Consider the following 16,825-nt stretch of genomic DNA (forward strand, 5'->3'; position numbering starts at 1 on the left):
ATCCCCCCGGACCGGGACACGAACCCGCGTCCCCTGCATCGGCAAGCGGACTCCCAACCACTGCGCCACCAGGGAAGCCCCCGTGCCCTGGTCTGGGAAGATCCCACATGCCGCGGAGCGGCTGGGCCCGTGAGCCATGGCCGCCGAGCCTGCGCGTCCGGAGCCTGTGCTCCGCGACGGGAGAGGCCACAACAGCGAGAGGCCCGCATACCGCCAAAGGAAAAAAAAATTACATGTTATATGGTAGAGATTTAAAAGAATGAAAATATAAAAATAAAAAATGAAAACCCAGTGATAAAGAATATAATCATTACACTTATGGAAGAGACTTATCTAAGCCACCTGGCTGAATGGCAGGCTGGGAAACTTATACACTGTACTGTAATGTTGCTTTATCTGTCTCTCCCAGAAGACTATAAGCTTCTGGAGGGCAAAGATTATATCATCTATTTTGACAGGAAGTTTTGGAGCCTCAGATACACTCTTTTGCAAATATCCTCAATTGTGAAAAATATTTGTTTTTTAAATTACAACTCCAAAGGATGATAAAATTTCTTATTAGAGGATTAAGTGGGTAATTCATTTATATAATGTCTACCAAATTTACCCAATTTTGAAGGTGAAAAGTAAGCTGTGAGTGTAAAGCAATAAAATAGAGGGGTAATACAGCACAGTTGTTGAGAGTATAGCCTGACTGCCAGGGCATGAGTCTCAGTTCTGCCAGTTATAATCTGTGTGACCTCAAGCAAGTTACTGAATTCCCATGTGCTCCAGTTTCCTCATCTGTAAAATGGAAATAACAGTTCATAGGTTATCAAAGGATTCAAGGAGTTGTTATATATAAAATCCTTAGAACAATGCCTGGCACATATATTTGCCATTATTGGTATTTCTGATATTCTTTTGTGAACTGGATTTCAAAGCCATTTTAGAAAATGCATTTCAAAGTTCTTTAGGTCAGTGCTATTTGAAATGGGGTCTGCAGACTGGCCAGTCTGTTTGTTACTGATCTGTGACAAGATAAGCAGCTTCTCCCAGGATATAAATCAACTGTTTAGTTGACTTTTTTTCCCCAATGCAAGACTATCTCAATGAAGGAAGTAGTATGTTGATTTACATTCTAGTGTAATTTCCTTATTTTACTGAAAACAACCACTGCTTGCGTTACACATATAGTTGTATGTATATGTGTAATACATATATATAAATAATGTGAAGCCATATCTTATATATAAGTATATGAATTTTGTCTGCATTATGAAAAGAAAAAGATGCAGTACTACCAATTCTGGAGTAAAGTCTCTTTCTCCAAACCAATTACTCAGATATTCCAAGACACTAGTTACTGTTGCCTAGAAAAAGGGGGGAAAGAGATGAAAGAACAGTATTAGTAATACAACACTAACAAGTTCAACCTGAGTCTCATTAAGTTCAGTTAGAAAGTAACTCTTATGTTTAAAATCGCCTCATTCTTTACGATTCCAGAGAAACCTGTGACTCTATTTAGTAATTTGATTAGATGGCACACTCAGTGAGAAGAGGCTTTGTAGACAAATATTCTTATATACTTTCAATTATCAATACCTTGGTTTAAATCCTAGGATTTAGTTTGTAACTACTAATTTAGTTCGGAACTACTTAAAAAAAAAATTCCACATACTCTTAAAAAAAACCTTTGCATAAATACCTTCAGCTTATTTTCATTAAATCAGAGTACAAATCTAAAGACAAAGTTAGCTAGAGAAAGATCAGTTTTAAGCTATATAGATAGAATTACCAAACTGTTGAAAATATTCACGGGCTTATTCAAATATAGATGGACACTTAACAAAAATCACTCTCATCAAATTTAGTATAACTACTACAGTACCTTAATGTAAATGATCAAGTAAGTAAAACTGTCAGCCAGTATATGATTTACAACAGAGTATGACTGTTATCTTCCAAGGGTACCCAATGCTATGTGAATGCAAAACAAAGTTTTTATTTGCTCTTTAAATGGATAACAGAGTTCCTAGTTCTGAAAGACTGAAGAACCAAAATCCATATTTCTCCCCTTTTGATCCAAGAAATTCAAATTTCATTCTTAATGAAGTGTGTAGGACATCTGGAACTAGAAATAGCAATCTAACCTTAGTATTTATTTCAAACCCCAGAATCTAAGACTTATAACTGAAATGTATACATGTGAATAGTTTAGCACCATGATGAAGAGCATGAGTTCTGAAATTAGATCAACCTGGGATTGAATTCTAGTGTTGCCATTAAAACTTGCTGAAAAACCACCTGCAAGTAACTTAATCTCCAATTTTGTTTCCTCCTCTATTAAAAAATGGATATTAATAATAATTTCCCATATAGGGTTGTAGTGAGGATTAAATAAGAACTGTTAAAGAGTTTAGGACAGGGTCTTGCATGCTGTAAATATTCAGTAAATGTATTCAAATACCTTAACAAACATTGCAAACAAAAGAATGCATAAATTCTTATTAGATTTTACCTGATTCATTCTGCTAACAATGCTAAGCAAGGGAGGAAAACCAATCTGAAAGAAAAATGAGACTGAAATTTACTAAATGGTATTACAGAGGCAGGGGGTGCATTTTTTTCAAACTGGTGAATTTCTCAACACACTTTTTTAAACACAAAAAATAGATAAAAGTAAATTCTTTCATTGTCCATTACAATAAAACATTCCATGAACTATTATGTCGGTAATGCCCAAGAAAATAATGTCTTGAAATCTGAATATGTAAATTTAAAAATAATTATTTTAGTAATTAGGATGTTAAAGCATGAAATTGAAAAAAATGATACTATGATATTAATATGTTGTACACACTTTTAAAATCTTTAGCTAAAGCTAACATTTTCAGGAATTAAGTTCCTGAAATGAGTTCTTTCAAACCTAATCTGCTTCAATTAAAAAGTACTTTGGAGTTTAATGTTGGGAGCCTTGATTATGAAAACAGTACTGACTTGTGAGAAACTTAAGAAGACATGCATTAAACTCTTGTGTCCTTAAATGGTTCTTTCATGTGGTATATATTTCACTTGTATGTATTTTGTAATAACAAGCTAAATAAATACATATTAATTCTTTGTCAAATTAAAACATTTTGAAATGCAACATATGTTAGGGATATTATACAAAACAACATATGTTGTATAAGAAATAGTGTTAAATTAGCTCCCTCAGAGATCTGAATCTGTCTACACTCCCACCACCATGTGTAAGAGGGCCCGTTTTCCCAGCCCTTGTTAACACAGTGTGTCAAACTTTCTTTACCAGTATGTTATCTGAAAAATGCCAACTCAGTGGAGTTATAAGCAGTATTTTTATTATAAGTGAGTTTGGGAATTTTCTCATATAAGAACAATTTGTATTTCCTTCTTGTGAGATGTCTCTTTATATCCATTGCCTTTTTTTTTTTAACTGGGGTCTTGGTCTATTTTAGTGATTTTTGGAGGTTTTACATTTGCGGGATAAACTAATTTTAAGTGGGAAAAACACAATGTAGCACCACATAGAAAACAATCAATACCTATTCAACAGAACAGAACAACATAGTATAGGGAGTTACCAGTAATGCAGATGTGTGCAGTGGGCTCCATAAGAACATCTGCAAACTTGAGGGCAGGTGAATCCTGAAGGACAAGAAGCAGCTGGCCACATAATTTATGATTAAAATAAAGCCATGTGAAATTTAAATATACCCTCAGCATTTTACCTCCAGAATATGCAATTTACTAAGCATTTTTAAATACCTAATTGTGTCATATGTTTTCCTTTGTTTCCCTGACTACTCATAACTCATTGTTTGACCCACGTCTGATCATTAAAAAAAAAGAATCCTAACTCACAAAATTATTAAACAGCTAAAACATGCATTGTTTTAGAAACTAGGCTGCCAATTTTTAAGTCAAAAAGACAATAAACTAAGAGAAAATACTGGCAAATATTTTCTGTAGAGAGCCAGAAAGTAAGTATTTTAGGCTTTGTACAGTACACACTGTCTCAGTCACATATTATTTATTTATTTATTTTTAACAGCCTTTTAAAAACATAAAAACCATGTTTTTATGTTTAGCTCATGACTATAAAAAAAAAATCTACAGACTGGATTTGCCCCAGGTTATAGTTTGCTGAGTCTTTATACTAAATCATGAACCAAAATTATGACCTTTGTTTGTTTGTTTAGCCACATTATCACCTACTTGTACATAATCGATTCCAGGACTTTCACTTGCAGCTGGTCCAACAGCCCCTTCAGCACATAACCTCTCACCCAGACAAAATTTTTTCCAGCCTTCTTCATCTTCAGATTTTGGCTAAGAGAAAAGAAAAAAGAACTTACTTACTTCTATGTATTTTTTTTTATACTGAGCAGTGAAAAAAGAAGTGAGGATTCCTCCATATTCCCACCACCCCAACACAGATATAGTGCCTGTTATGGAGTGAACCGTGTGCCCCCAAAATCTGTATGTTGAAGCCCTAACCTTCAGAATAGGATTATTAGGAGACTGGGCCTTTATAGCAGAGATTAAGTTAAAATGAGGTGGTTAGGGTGGGTCCGAAGCCAATCTGGCCAGCGTCCCTGTAAGAAGAGGAAGTCTGGACACAGAGACATCAGGGATGGGCGTGCATACAGAAGACCACGTGAGGGCACAGCAAGGAGACAGCCACCTGCAAGCCAAAGAGAGAGGCCTTGAGAGAGACCCACTGACACCTTGATCTTAGACTTCCAGCCCACAAAGCAGTGAGAAAATAAATTACTGTTTGTTAAGCCACCCAGTCTGTGGTGTTTTGTTATGGCAGCCCTAGCAAACCAATACAGCACCCAAGTGGTCACACCATAGATGGGACATGTTTAGTTTGGATCATACTTTAATGAACACTGACAAGCAAGAATGTGTTCAAAGGAGGGTGATAAAGATGGAAATTGGTATGGAAAAAAAAATACACTAAGAATGCTTATAAGAATGAAGGATGTTCATCCCATGGAAGGAGACATGAGTACATACTCCACATACTGAAAGGGCTGTCCAATTAAAGGAGTAGATTGATTCTACATTGTCAGATGAAAAAAAGTAGGAACATTCAGTTCAATATGGCTACCTTAACAGAACAATTAAAAATTCTTTTTCCTAAAAAGTTTATTTATTTATTTATTTAAGTATAGTTAACTTACAATATTGTGTTAGTTTCAGGTGTACAGCAAAGTGATTCAGTTAACAGAACAACGGGTTTATTTGGGCACATCACCTTGCAAATTATTTTACATATATGTGCAGTTTTTCCCCCACCCCGAGGATAAACAGCTTTCATTAGATTCTCAGAATGAATATGAGACCCCTAAAACATAAAAACCCATTGTCCTGGAACAATTCATCTTTTCCCATTAGTCCACTGGTCAGAGACTGTTTCTGCTTCAGGTAGCACTGAAAATCCTAATTATTAAATATTGTGGGTGTTTAATAAATGATTGGATCAATTGATCAATCAATGTTCATATTTACATAGTTGCTATCAGAGCATGCTTTAAAAATTCATTTTATTATTTACATAATGTTTACATCCGCCAAGATGAACATATGTCATTGCTATGTAATAGTCTACTGTTTTGATGGATGATCTTCATTTATTGAATCAATTATGTTCAGTCATTTCTTTCTTGACAAAATTATATTGTCATAATGTTACTAATGAGCTTCTTTTTGAATTAGTAAGTATGTACCCAAAAGTCCTTAGACTGAGCAAGAAAAAATATTATCTACCTACCTACTGCCCTCTCTCTCTTCTTACTAGGAGGCCTCACAGCACAGTGAAAGGCTTTAGAGTCAAAGTTCAGTCTGAATTTCAGTTATACCTTTTATGAGTTAAATGATCTTGGGCAAGTGATGTTAGTGTCTACCACACTTTTCCTAGAGCAGAGCTTCCAACTGGTATACAGAAGCATATAGAGAAGTTACACTGAATCTCCTAGCTTTCACCTGGTAGTTTAGGCTATGGGAGCAGCCTCCTCCATTTATCCCAATGTGTCATCACGTAAAAGATGTCAGGAAGCACTGCCTAGAAGAAGCTTCTAAAATCTGAAATCTATGAACCACCTGAAACTGTGAGCAAAATTGTAATGCATAGGTACATTTTTTCCCTCTGAAAATAAATACTTTTCATTTGATTCTCAGGAAAACTATAAGACTCCCTAAAAGGTTAAAAGGACTGTCCTGGGGCTTCCCTGGTGGCGCAGTGGTTCAGAGTCCACCTGCCGATGCAGGAGACACGGGTTCGTGCCCCAGTCCGGGAAGATCCCACATGCCGCAGAGCGGCTGGGCCCGTGAGCCATGGCCGCTGGGCCTGCACGTCTGGAGCCTGTGCTCCGCAACGGGAGAGGCCACAACAGTGAGAGGCCCGCGTACCGCAAAAAAAAAAAAAAAAAGGATTGTCCTGGAACAATGTATCCACCTCTTCCCCAACACCCTTTTTTATCCAGTAGTCCACATATAGCATATTTACTAAAAAGCTTAAAATTATATCTAGGATGATAAAGTAAGAAATACTACTTTCCAGTAAGCATGACCAGCTTTACTAAAATGTCACTCACTGATACTGGCACCATTACCTCATGAGGTAAATTCAATAAGCCTTTATTCAATCTTTTTGTAAATACTGAAAATGTATTCAATTTCCTAAAAAGCAAATGTCTAGAAGAACCTTTAAAAACTTGTAAAGACCGATCCAAAGTCTCTCAAGATGCAGCTTAAAACTGTCATAAAAATAAATTGCATTACTGACTCTATCCTTTTCAGGCTACTAAGATAATGGAACTGTTACTATTAATGATAGATGGGAGAGAATGAAAATAATATGGATTAAACAAGTGAATCTTTAAGAACTGGAAGTAAATATGGACTATATTAAATAGTTATACACTGTACAATCTAAACAGAGAAACTTACATACCATGGTCACATTACTATCCAACTGCTGTGATTTCCAGTGACTTCTATGTCTGTTCACACTCTAAAGGAAGATAAGGTAGACAAATGATCTTCAGAGAATGGATAACTCAAAAGAAAGCAATTGCTGCACAACATTCTAACAATTCTAAAACTTGGAAAATATGTTCAACTGTATTATGTCTAATGATTATAATAATTTGGTAATTGATTCATGAATATTCTTATCTTTATACACTAGAAACCCAAATTTTTCCAACTACAGTCTAAGAACAGAAATAAGTCTGAGGGAGGGAGGCGTTTAATTTGATTAAATGATTAAAGTACACCTACCTGCCGAACAGTTGAAAACTGTGCCACTTGCTGCTGTTGCCACTGAAGAGTGGGGGAATATCCTTCAGGAGCAGGTTGGCATCCTGAAAGCTAGAGATCAGTTCATAAATGTTAGAATCAATGTCAGTGTTATAACTAGAATCTCATACCTCTGCAAAGTAAAAGCAGAATCAAGATAAAAAGTGAATAATAAAGCAAATAAGACGATACAAGAAAGACAGTATTTTTTGCAGATGTAAAAAAGGAGGCAACTCACTTTACTATTTACATCTGAGTTCAAAACATTAGGAAAAGACTCTTATGTAGTCACTTTAGTAAGAGCAATCTGGAATGGTTTATAGTTGGAGTTTCTGAGAAATCCACATGACATGAGACTCGAAGATATAATCTAGTCCTACCTTTCTACTGAATATAATAGCGAAACAGTTTGAAACAAAGAGAGATATAAACCAAATAAAGAATTTTGGTATGAGCAGAATGTACTCAAATAATTTCAGATGCTTCACTTTATAAGGGCTACTTCTACCTTCCAAAACAGCACAGAGGTCACAACTGATCAAATACTGCCTTGAAATAAAACTTAATGTGGTCACTTTTTAAAAGCCAGGTATACAAGATATCATCTTCCATCAACTAAAAACTTCTGAAAAGGAATTATATGAAACATTATAGTGTCTGAATTTAAACCTCCTGATTATAAACATCAGATAAAGGAATTACTTAGAACATAAAAGAAAAAGGAATTATCACAATTTAAAAACTGCTGCTCTCCTTCCACCTTTGGTTAAATAGCACCTCCTAAAACAGACCTGTGGCTACTCTATCTAAAGTAGTTCTCCCAGTGACTTATTGGTCATTATATGTTACTTTTTTTCACAACAATGGTCGCAATAATGTAATTAATTTGTTTTTTTTTTTTACTGTCTTCCTCAGGAGAATGTAAACTCTACAAGGGCAGGGACATTTTCTGTCTCATCCTCTGTTGTATTCCCAGTGCCTGGCACAATATAGTTGTTTAGTAAAATATGTGTTGGATAAATAAATGAATGAAAAGGTTCACAGTGGGCAAGTAGGTAGAAAAGTGTGATATTTGGGTTTCTATTTTTAAAAAACAAAACCCAGTCAAATTCAAAACATGCAAACTACACTAAGATTAAACATCAGCCTGATAATAATTATGAACTGGAAAAAGGTACCTTAAAAATAAAGGATAGCATAAGTAACCTGTTGAAAGACTCCTTTAGGATTGGATCATGTTCCTGAAGTATTATGAGCAAATCTCCACGAATGCCAGGGTTACTGAAAGCCTCTCTGGAGGCAGTAAATGCCAGCTGTCCGTTTGGGGGGAAAAGTACAACTTAGTACGGAGTAGTCAAATCTTACCTACATCGTAACTTATATTGTCTGACACTATAGGAGAGCCTTGGTCTTTTAATTTGTGGGAGGGAAAAAAAATCCCCTGATGGGTAATAAAACTCACAGAAACATTCACACTTTGCTTCCTTTTCAACTTCTTTGGGTCAATTTGAGCTACCACAACATCTGGACAGTGAGCTGCTTCGATCCTACAAATAAGAAATAAGTACAAAAAACGTGATTACTATTGTTCATGTGTAGTAAAACAAGCGATCCACTTCTATGGTTCATTATAAAATCAGAAAAAAAGTTCAGAATTGCAATCGAGGTACTAAACAATGTATTTCTGAAATTATGTTGACTGAAAGCAAGATTTCTCATGTGGAAGAAATCTAAGAGCACCTATATTGTCACAAGTAATCAGGTTTAACAAAATTAAGTTCATAGAAACTCGCTCACGCAAAGATGTAATCAAGAAATCTTGTTCGGACAGTGGATGGGGGACGGGAAGAGAGGTGGGGCTTTACACTTAAGGGTCGAGCGGGGCACTGGGCGCTGTGCCCAGGGTCGGAAGGACAACCAGCCCACCCGCACATGGTCAAATCACTCACTGGACCCGCCTTAGGTATTCTTGGGGAGTCCTCGGAGGTACGTTGGGATCAAAACTGTCTGTCAAGTCGCAGGGCTCCACTGGCAACAGCCGGGGCATCAACTCTTCCACTGCAGATTCCGCCGGTACCCACGCCATAGTTTTCAATGCGGCCTGTCCCACCCAGCGCATGCGCCAGGTCTGGGTCACAGCGCAGGCGCACATGTTGTCACCTTTGGCGCGGAGTTGAGCAAGAGGCTGGGCTTGGGGGCGTAACTGCGCATGAGCGAATCTGCTGATTGTCGTAAGGTTAAGGCTCCGGTGGAGTAATGAAGACTGCGAGGCTGGTTCCTAGTAAAAGTAGTTCGGAAGTTTTTCTGGGTATTACGCTCTATACGCTTCTAAGACAGGGTTATTAACTTTTATGCATCCCTAGTAGTGAGGGAACTTTAAATGTTTTTTAAATTAGTGACCAGGTTACTGTGATTATCATTTATTGAGCTCTAAATTCTTAAACCGCTGGTAGACGCATCACATGCATTTCCTCATTTAAGTTTTACAACCTTTTGACGTAAGTGGTATTATCCAGGTTTTGTAGGGGAGGAAATCGACAGAAAGAGGGGTTAAGTACTACAATCGCAACTTTCTCCGAAAAAGGAAAACCAATTCCAATCCAGATTTATCTGACGCCAAATGAATGTAAAATTAATTTCCCAGAGGAATTTCTTGTGCTTGGCTGCGCCAAAGATCACTTTATATTTATCTGAAGTGAATATTACTACTAGAGTAGCCATCACTTTTTCAGAAATATCTCTTTCCTTAGATAGTGCAAAGAATAAAGTTAATGCCAACACCTAGAAGTTATCATTATTAATCTTACAGCCAATCTTGTGAGGGGGTACTTTGTTTCCATTTTGCAAGTGAGGAAACAAGGCAGAAATGGATTAAGTTAACTTGTGCTGGGTCACAAATTGCAAGAAACAATCACAGTACTATATCTCCGTTTTTCTAAACCAGCTGTGAGTGAATACAATTGACTTGTTTTCTAAGGTTTGTTTGTTTTTCAGGGCTTTTTTTTTCTTTTTCTTAAAGCACTGTCTTTAGCTTGCAAGCAATTGATTTCAAAACCAGAATGTAACTTTCTAGGTTGGAGACAAACTAAGGACAGTCCTTAGGTTAAGAGCTAAAAAATTAGTGCTTATGAATGGTAACTAAACAATTGGGAGACTTGGAAAGAAACTGCTTGGGTGCAGTCAAACTAGAAAATTATTTGGTTAAAAATTTTACTGATTTTGGGAGAAACAAACTTATAAGAAAAATGGAGAAATGCTCCTGTCACCAAACGTTTTGGTAATGATCAAGAACAAATTAGAAAAAGTAAACAGTGTGTCATTTCTGGACTTTCCTACAAATATATATATATATGTATTTGAAACTAGCTTATTAGCAAGAAATATGGAGAAATACTGTCACCAAACGTTTTGGTAATGATTAAGAACAAATGGAACAAATTAGAAAAAGTAAACTGTCATTTCTGGATTTTCCTACAAATACTTTTTTTTTTTTTGAAACTAACTTATTAGCAATTTATCCCCATTTTTCTGGAGAAAAGAACCTAGTAGACCAATCACGAGGGAACAATTCTTAATACTGGACTCCATGTATAAGTGCATGGCAGAACTACACAGGGATGAAGGGAACAAGGGGAGGAATAACAATGGAACAAAGGTTGTCCTGGGAAATATTAAGAAAATTTCTTTTCAAAAGAAAATGTGAGTTATAAAGTACATCAGTGATTCTGAAATGGTGCTAAAAATTTAAATACACAGGAATAAATTCATTCAAGAGAGAGGAAAGTAAAAATTTATAAGGGTTACTTTCTACTCTTTAAAACTAATCTGACTTAAAAGAATTAAGGAATGAACATTGGAACACATTTTAAATATGGTTATAAATTGGAAATTGCCCTAAGTATTTTTGAATGTTTCAGTGAGATATGGGACAGTTGAGAAGAAACTATATTTGGTTGATGAAGTTATTCTGAAAAAAACTTAATTTTTAGAAAGCTGAACTCCTAAAACTATAATAACCATTTCATTTAGCCTCTTTCTAGGAAGAACTATTCCTAAGATACCAAACTGCTTCTGGTGCCCCGTTTTCAAAGATTTCCAGTCACTTCTCAGTTCACAGTGGAAAGACTTTTCTGTTTCAGTGTTTCTCACATTGGTGGTTGGCTGTAGGAGTAGTATGAAGGTTATGAGAAGAGAGCTCAATGGCTGTTTATTGATGATGATGGCATCTGCTAAGTCAAAATTACAGAGCTAAATGCAAAATTTGTCCCTGTATTTTATATCCCTTTGAGCAGCTCAGTTATTTTCAAATGTTAGTGTATGTAAGAATTATCTGGAAGAATTATTTAAAATACAGACTCCTGTGTCCTATAACTCTCTTCCTCCAGAGTTTGAGTCTGTTTATTGGTCATAGGACTCTGAAACTGATATTTTTTTTTAAAAAAATTTTTTAAGGTGTTGGGGGTAGGAGTTTATTAATTAATTTATTTATTTTTGCTGTGTTGGGTCTTCGTTTCTGTGTGAGGGCTTTCTCTAGTTGTGGCAAGCAGGGGCCACTCTTCATCGCGGTGCGCGGGCCTCTCTCTATCGCGGCCTCTCTTGTTGTGGAGCACAGGCTCCAGACGCGCAGGCTCAGCGGCCATGCTCACGGGCCCAGCCGCTCCACAGCATGTGCGATCTTCTCAGACTAGGATACGAACCCATGTTCCCTGCATTGGCAGGCGGACTCTCAACCACTGCGCCACCAGGGAAGCCCGGAAACTGAGATTTTTAAGAAGCATTCCAACTGAGAAACATAGCTTAGGCCATCCATTTAATCTTTTTCCTCCCTATTCTTTAAGATTTACTACCCTAGAATTTCTCCTCGTTACCATACTTTGTCAGTCTAAAGTTAAATTTTAGACTGTAGTCTTGGCTACAATCTAAAATTTAACTTGCCTCTTTATGCCTTTGAACTTTAATAAATTCAGTCATCTAATTAATGTTTATCAGTTTTCTATTATGTGTCAGGCACTGTGGTAAGCATTGGGCTTTATTAGGTGATCTGTGCACAGTGGAGCTCTGCTGTCAGGAAATGGGGATAATTCTGAGGAGTCCAGCTCCTGGTTAAAAACCTATGTGTGATTTTTTTTTAGGCCTGACTATACGCAATTACAAAGGCTTTACTTGGCAGGCTTCATAGGGAAACCTGCCCTCTCCACACCAGACTTGATGCTCCCATTCAATGCATTGCAGTCTCTGAAGGGAATTGCAGTCAACAACAGCCCTCCCTAGCCAGGCATTCTAATGCACTGCTGCATTCGTAGCTCAGGTGTTTCCACTTGGAGGTCTCCTTCATGGGAAACTTCACCTCTCTGGGTCAGTACCCAGTACTTTTCCACTCCTAAGGCTGCCCCCATCCCCACCCCCAGTTCCATAAATCTGCAGGAGTCTTTTCTTTGGGACCCCCTCAACAGTAAGATGACCCTCAACCAGTCATGCCATTCCATGGGGGTAATGGAACAGGGAGAGTCTGTGCTTTCACCAGGTTTAGACTCTTGCTTATGCAATCACAGTAAGTGATTATGGGCTTCACTTTTGCATTCATTTTGGCTCATTGTTGCTTTGATTGGCTTCTCTGACACCTGGGAGCTCAGTTCTCTCCAGCTCATCTGAACACTTGACAAATTCTGTGATTAGGTATTTTAATCACTCATCTAGAAAGTAGAAGAAAGAAGGGAAGCTAATGGTGTAATTGGTAAAGAAGCAGCAGTCACTCATATTAGCCAGGTTAGGGAGGTATTCAGTCATTTTGTGGTTTCGACAATCTTCTTGATTTTGTCAGACTTCAGAGACACGATTACAGAGTGATCTTGTTTTGGTCATGATCCTTCAGGGTTCCTGAGTGTTCTTGTCTGATGTTGGTGTGCTGTGATATGGTTTAGGTTCAACAAAAGAATAATGTGGCCTGGCTGTGAGTGCCTGGGCAGCTCCTAACAACAGCTGGGGCCAACTGATAGAGCCAGGCCAATTTCAGGCTCTCAGAAGCTGCTTTATTCTTTCTTAGGGCTATATGGGGCCAAATGTTTTATATAGATTATCACATTCAATCCTCACAATGTATTATTATTCTAAGTGGTAAGTATGATTGTTACCTTTATTTTCAGATGAAGAAACTGGCTCAGAAAATGTTACAACCATGCCCAGGTCATACAAGTAGGAAGTAGATGGAGCTGAGATTCTATCTTGGGTGGTCAGACTTATGAACCATTGCTCTGAAACTTACTATGCTCCACAAGATACAGCTCAGCACAAATGAGAGGCTTTATGACCCACTGGTTGTAGATTAGAGAGAGGCAATTAAGTTAGACGCAAGGGGATCCTGGTCTTAGGTCACACCGTCTGGGCATGAGCAGAGTCAGTCTCTTTATCTCTGTCTGAGAATGCTGTTCTTAGGCTTTGGAGTCCAGATCCAACAAAGTTCACTGATGCCAGAAAATTAAGGTGAAGTCTAGTTTAGTTATGGGACACAAAACCCAAAACTTTACTCCTCTTTTAAAGTAAAAATACAAATCTAGCTCCTTCCTTTTAAAATAGGAATTCCCTTCTTTGCTACATGGTTTTAATAATTCTTATGTTCTTTACAAATCAAATAAACATTAGATAAAAAGAAAAGGAAAAAACTGTTAGTAGATAACCGTGATTTGTTTCTTTAGCTATAAATGGTTTGAGAGCAGATCATAGGATTTCATTTGTTTAGTTCAATTAAATGAACTCAGTAATAATTCTGGAGTTGGTCAGAGTGGCAGAATGAAATCGTATTGGAGTATAATACTGGTGGGGAATTCTGTGGAATAGAAGCAATTGCTGTTTGAACAAAAGCTAGAATTTTTTTTAAATTTATTTATTTTATTTATTTTTATTTTTCGCTGTGTTGGGTCTTCGTTGCTGCGCGCGGGCTTTCCCTAGTTGCTGCGAGTGGGGGCTACTCTTCATTGCGGTGCACAGGCTTCTCATGTTGTGGAGCACGGGCTCTAGGCATGCAGACTTCAGTAGTTGTGGCGCGCAGGCACAGTAGTTGTGGCTTGCGGGCTCTAGAGCACAGGCTCAGTAGTTGTGGTGCATGGGCTTCGTTGCTCCGCGGCATGTGGGATCTTCCTGGACCAGGGCTCGAACCTGTGTCCCCTGCATTGGCAAGCGGATTCTTAACATCTGCGCCACCAGGGAAGTCCCTATATTATTTATTTTTGGCTGCGTTGGGTCTTCGTTGCTGCGCGCGGGCTTTCTTTAGTTGCGGCGAGCGGGGGCTGCTCTTCGTTGTGGTGCATGGGCTTCGTTGCTCCGCGGCATGTGGGATCTTCCCGGACCGGGGCACGAACCCGTGTCCCCTTCATCGGCAGGTGGACTCTCAACTACTGCGCCACAAGGGAAGCCCGGCAGGCGGATTCTTAACCACTGCACCACCAGGGAAGTCCCTATATTATTTATTTTTGGCTGCGTTGGGTCTTCGTTGCTGCGCGCGGGCTTTCTTTAGTTGCGGCGAGCGGGGGCTGCTCTTCGTTGTGGTGCATGGGCTTCGTTGCTCCGCGGCATGTGGGATCTTCCCGGACCGGGGCACGAACCCGTGTCCCCTTCATCGGCAGGTGGACTCTCAACTACTGCGCCACAAGGGAAGCCCGGCAGGCGGATTCTTAACCACTGCACCACCAGGGAAGTCCCTTCCGCCCATTTTTTGACTGGGTTTTTGTTGTTGTTGTTGTTGTTGTTGTTGTTGAATTTATGTGTAATGTATTAGTCTTATTTACTATTATTATACCTGATATGATTGTAGTCATTGTGTGTGCAGACTACAACACCAGACAGACATCATATATATGGACTTGACACTGCCGATGCTGAGTATTACTCTTTGTAGTGAGTAGTCCAAAAATAGTTGGCTAGTGCCTTATAATGTCACTATCTGAACAAATGGAAGAGAATCCATCTTAGAAAAAACTGCAAATGCTTTATTTATTCCCTGGTGGTCTAGTGGTTAGGATTTGGCACTTTCACTGTCATGGTGGGGGGTCAGTCCCTGGGCGGGGACAAAAAGAAAAGCAAACAAACAAACAAAACCCAAACCAGAAACTGGATTAAACCAAAAAGTAGAGGCAAAAGCTCCATCTGGTGTTGACCATATAAAATTCCAAGGAATTTGCATTATCATACTTCACCTGACTGTGTAATACTAGAATCTCCAGTTTAGAAATATCTGTGGATTGAAAAGTAGGAAGGAAAATACTGGCTGTTACACATTAACTAGTGATTAAGATGATTAATGACTGAAGAAAAAGTCATAGGTTGTTTAGAATACTTGTCCCCAGATAGTCCCTGAAAAAAAGTTCCAAGGTCAAATATCTTTGGGAAATGTACGCAAATGCCACTCTTAAATATTCACAATGAATATTAGCACATTAAAACTCTTGACAAGTCAAGAGTCCTATTTTACATAATTTAACTGGTATTTGACCACAGGACCTCTCCCTCTCTCTCTCTTTTTAATATTCTCTGGCATTTTCAAGAATACCGGTTTGAAGAAGTAATTATCTTAGGAGTATTTGCTTTAAAAAAAAAGACTTTTTCGGGGGGGGAACTTATGTCAGATTTTATAGTTTTACCATCCAAATACATAAAAATGATGATGATTAAAAACAATGTTTGGGCTTCCCTGGTGGCGCAGTGGTTGAGAGTCCGCCTGCCGATGCAGGGAACGCGGGTTCGTGCCCCGGTCCGGGAAGATCCCACATGCTGCGGAGCGGCTAGGCCCGTGAGCCATGGCCGGTGAGCCTGCGCGTCCGGAGCCTGTGCTCTGCAACGGGAGAGGCCACAACAGTGAGGCCCGAGTACCACGAAAAAAAAACAAAAACAAACAACAAAAAAATACAAAAAAACCCAATGTTTTATAATTGTTTAGGTTTTCATGCTCAATTCAAAAATACTTAGGGAACAATCATTTTGTGCCAGGACCTGCACAAGGTGGTGTAACTGAAAGCAAACAATTATAATCAGTTGCATGTTGGCAAATGTTTAACAAGAATCCTTCAGGTTCACAGATTGATCTAAAATGCCTTGGTCCAGGGATGTCTATAATTAAGTTAGAAAGCCAGTAAAGCAACTTCCCTGGTGGTCCAACGGTTAAGACTCTGCGCTCCCAATTTAGGGGGCTCCAGTTCGATCCCTGGTCAGGGAACTAGATCCCACATGCTGCAACTAAAGATCCCACACAAGGCAACTAAGATCCTGTGTGCCTCAACTAAGACCGGGCACAGCCAAATAAATAAATTAATTAATTAAAAAAAAAAGAAAGCCAATAAATACTGTTATTGGAGGTTCTCTCTTTTTACAATTCATAGTCTGACTCCTTTCTCAGGAGCTCAATAAATTTTCCATTCTCTAAAATGGCCATACTACCTAAAGCAATCTACAGATTTAATGTAATACCTATCAAATTACCAATTACATTTTCCACAGAACTACAACAAATAATTCTAAAATTTAT

At 38.3% G+C, this 16,825-nt stretch overlaps 1 protein-coding gene across 3 annotated transcripts in view; it reads right to left on the bottom strand.

Moving 5' to 3' along the window:
* GEMIN2 (gem nuclear organelle associated protein 2) overlaps window positions 1-9,490 on the bottom strand; it is a 19,729-nt gene extending 10,239 nt beyond the window's left edge. The window contains exons 1-7 of one of the 3 annotated variants that reach the window (XM_007465793.1): window positions 9,261-9,490; window positions 8,774-8,858; window positions 7,294-7,383; window positions 6,965-7,024; window positions 4,219-4,332; window positions 2,501-2,545; window positions 1,284-1,352 (exon numbers count right to left, since the gene is read on the bottom strand). In XM_007465793.1, coding sequence (XP_007465855.1) covers window positions 1,284-1,352; window positions 2,501-2,545; window positions 4,219-4,332; window positions 6,965-7,024; window positions 7,294-7,383; window positions 8,774-8,858; window positions 9,261-9,463 — 666 coding nt within the window. In that variant the 5' untranslated portion in view covers window positions 9,464-9,490. The remainder of the gene's footprint in view (window positions 1-1,283; window positions 1,353-2,500; window positions 2,546-4,218; window positions 4,333-6,964; window positions 7,025-7,293; window positions 7,384-8,773; window positions 8,859-9,260) is intronic. The other 2 variants (XM_007465795.1, XM_007465794.1) reach the window with 2 other exon arrangements.
* Window positions 9,491-16,825: the final 7,335 nt, after the last annotated feature.

This window comes from Lipotes vexillifer, unplaced genomic scaffold (assembly GCF_000442215.2).
Source record: "Lipotes vexillifer unplaced genomic scaffold, Lipotes_vexillifer_v1.1 scaffold7, whole genome shotgun sequence".
NCBI classification, from domain to species: Eukaryota; Metazoa; Chordata; class Mammalia; order Artiodactyla; family Lipotidae; genus Lipotes; species Lipotes vexillifer.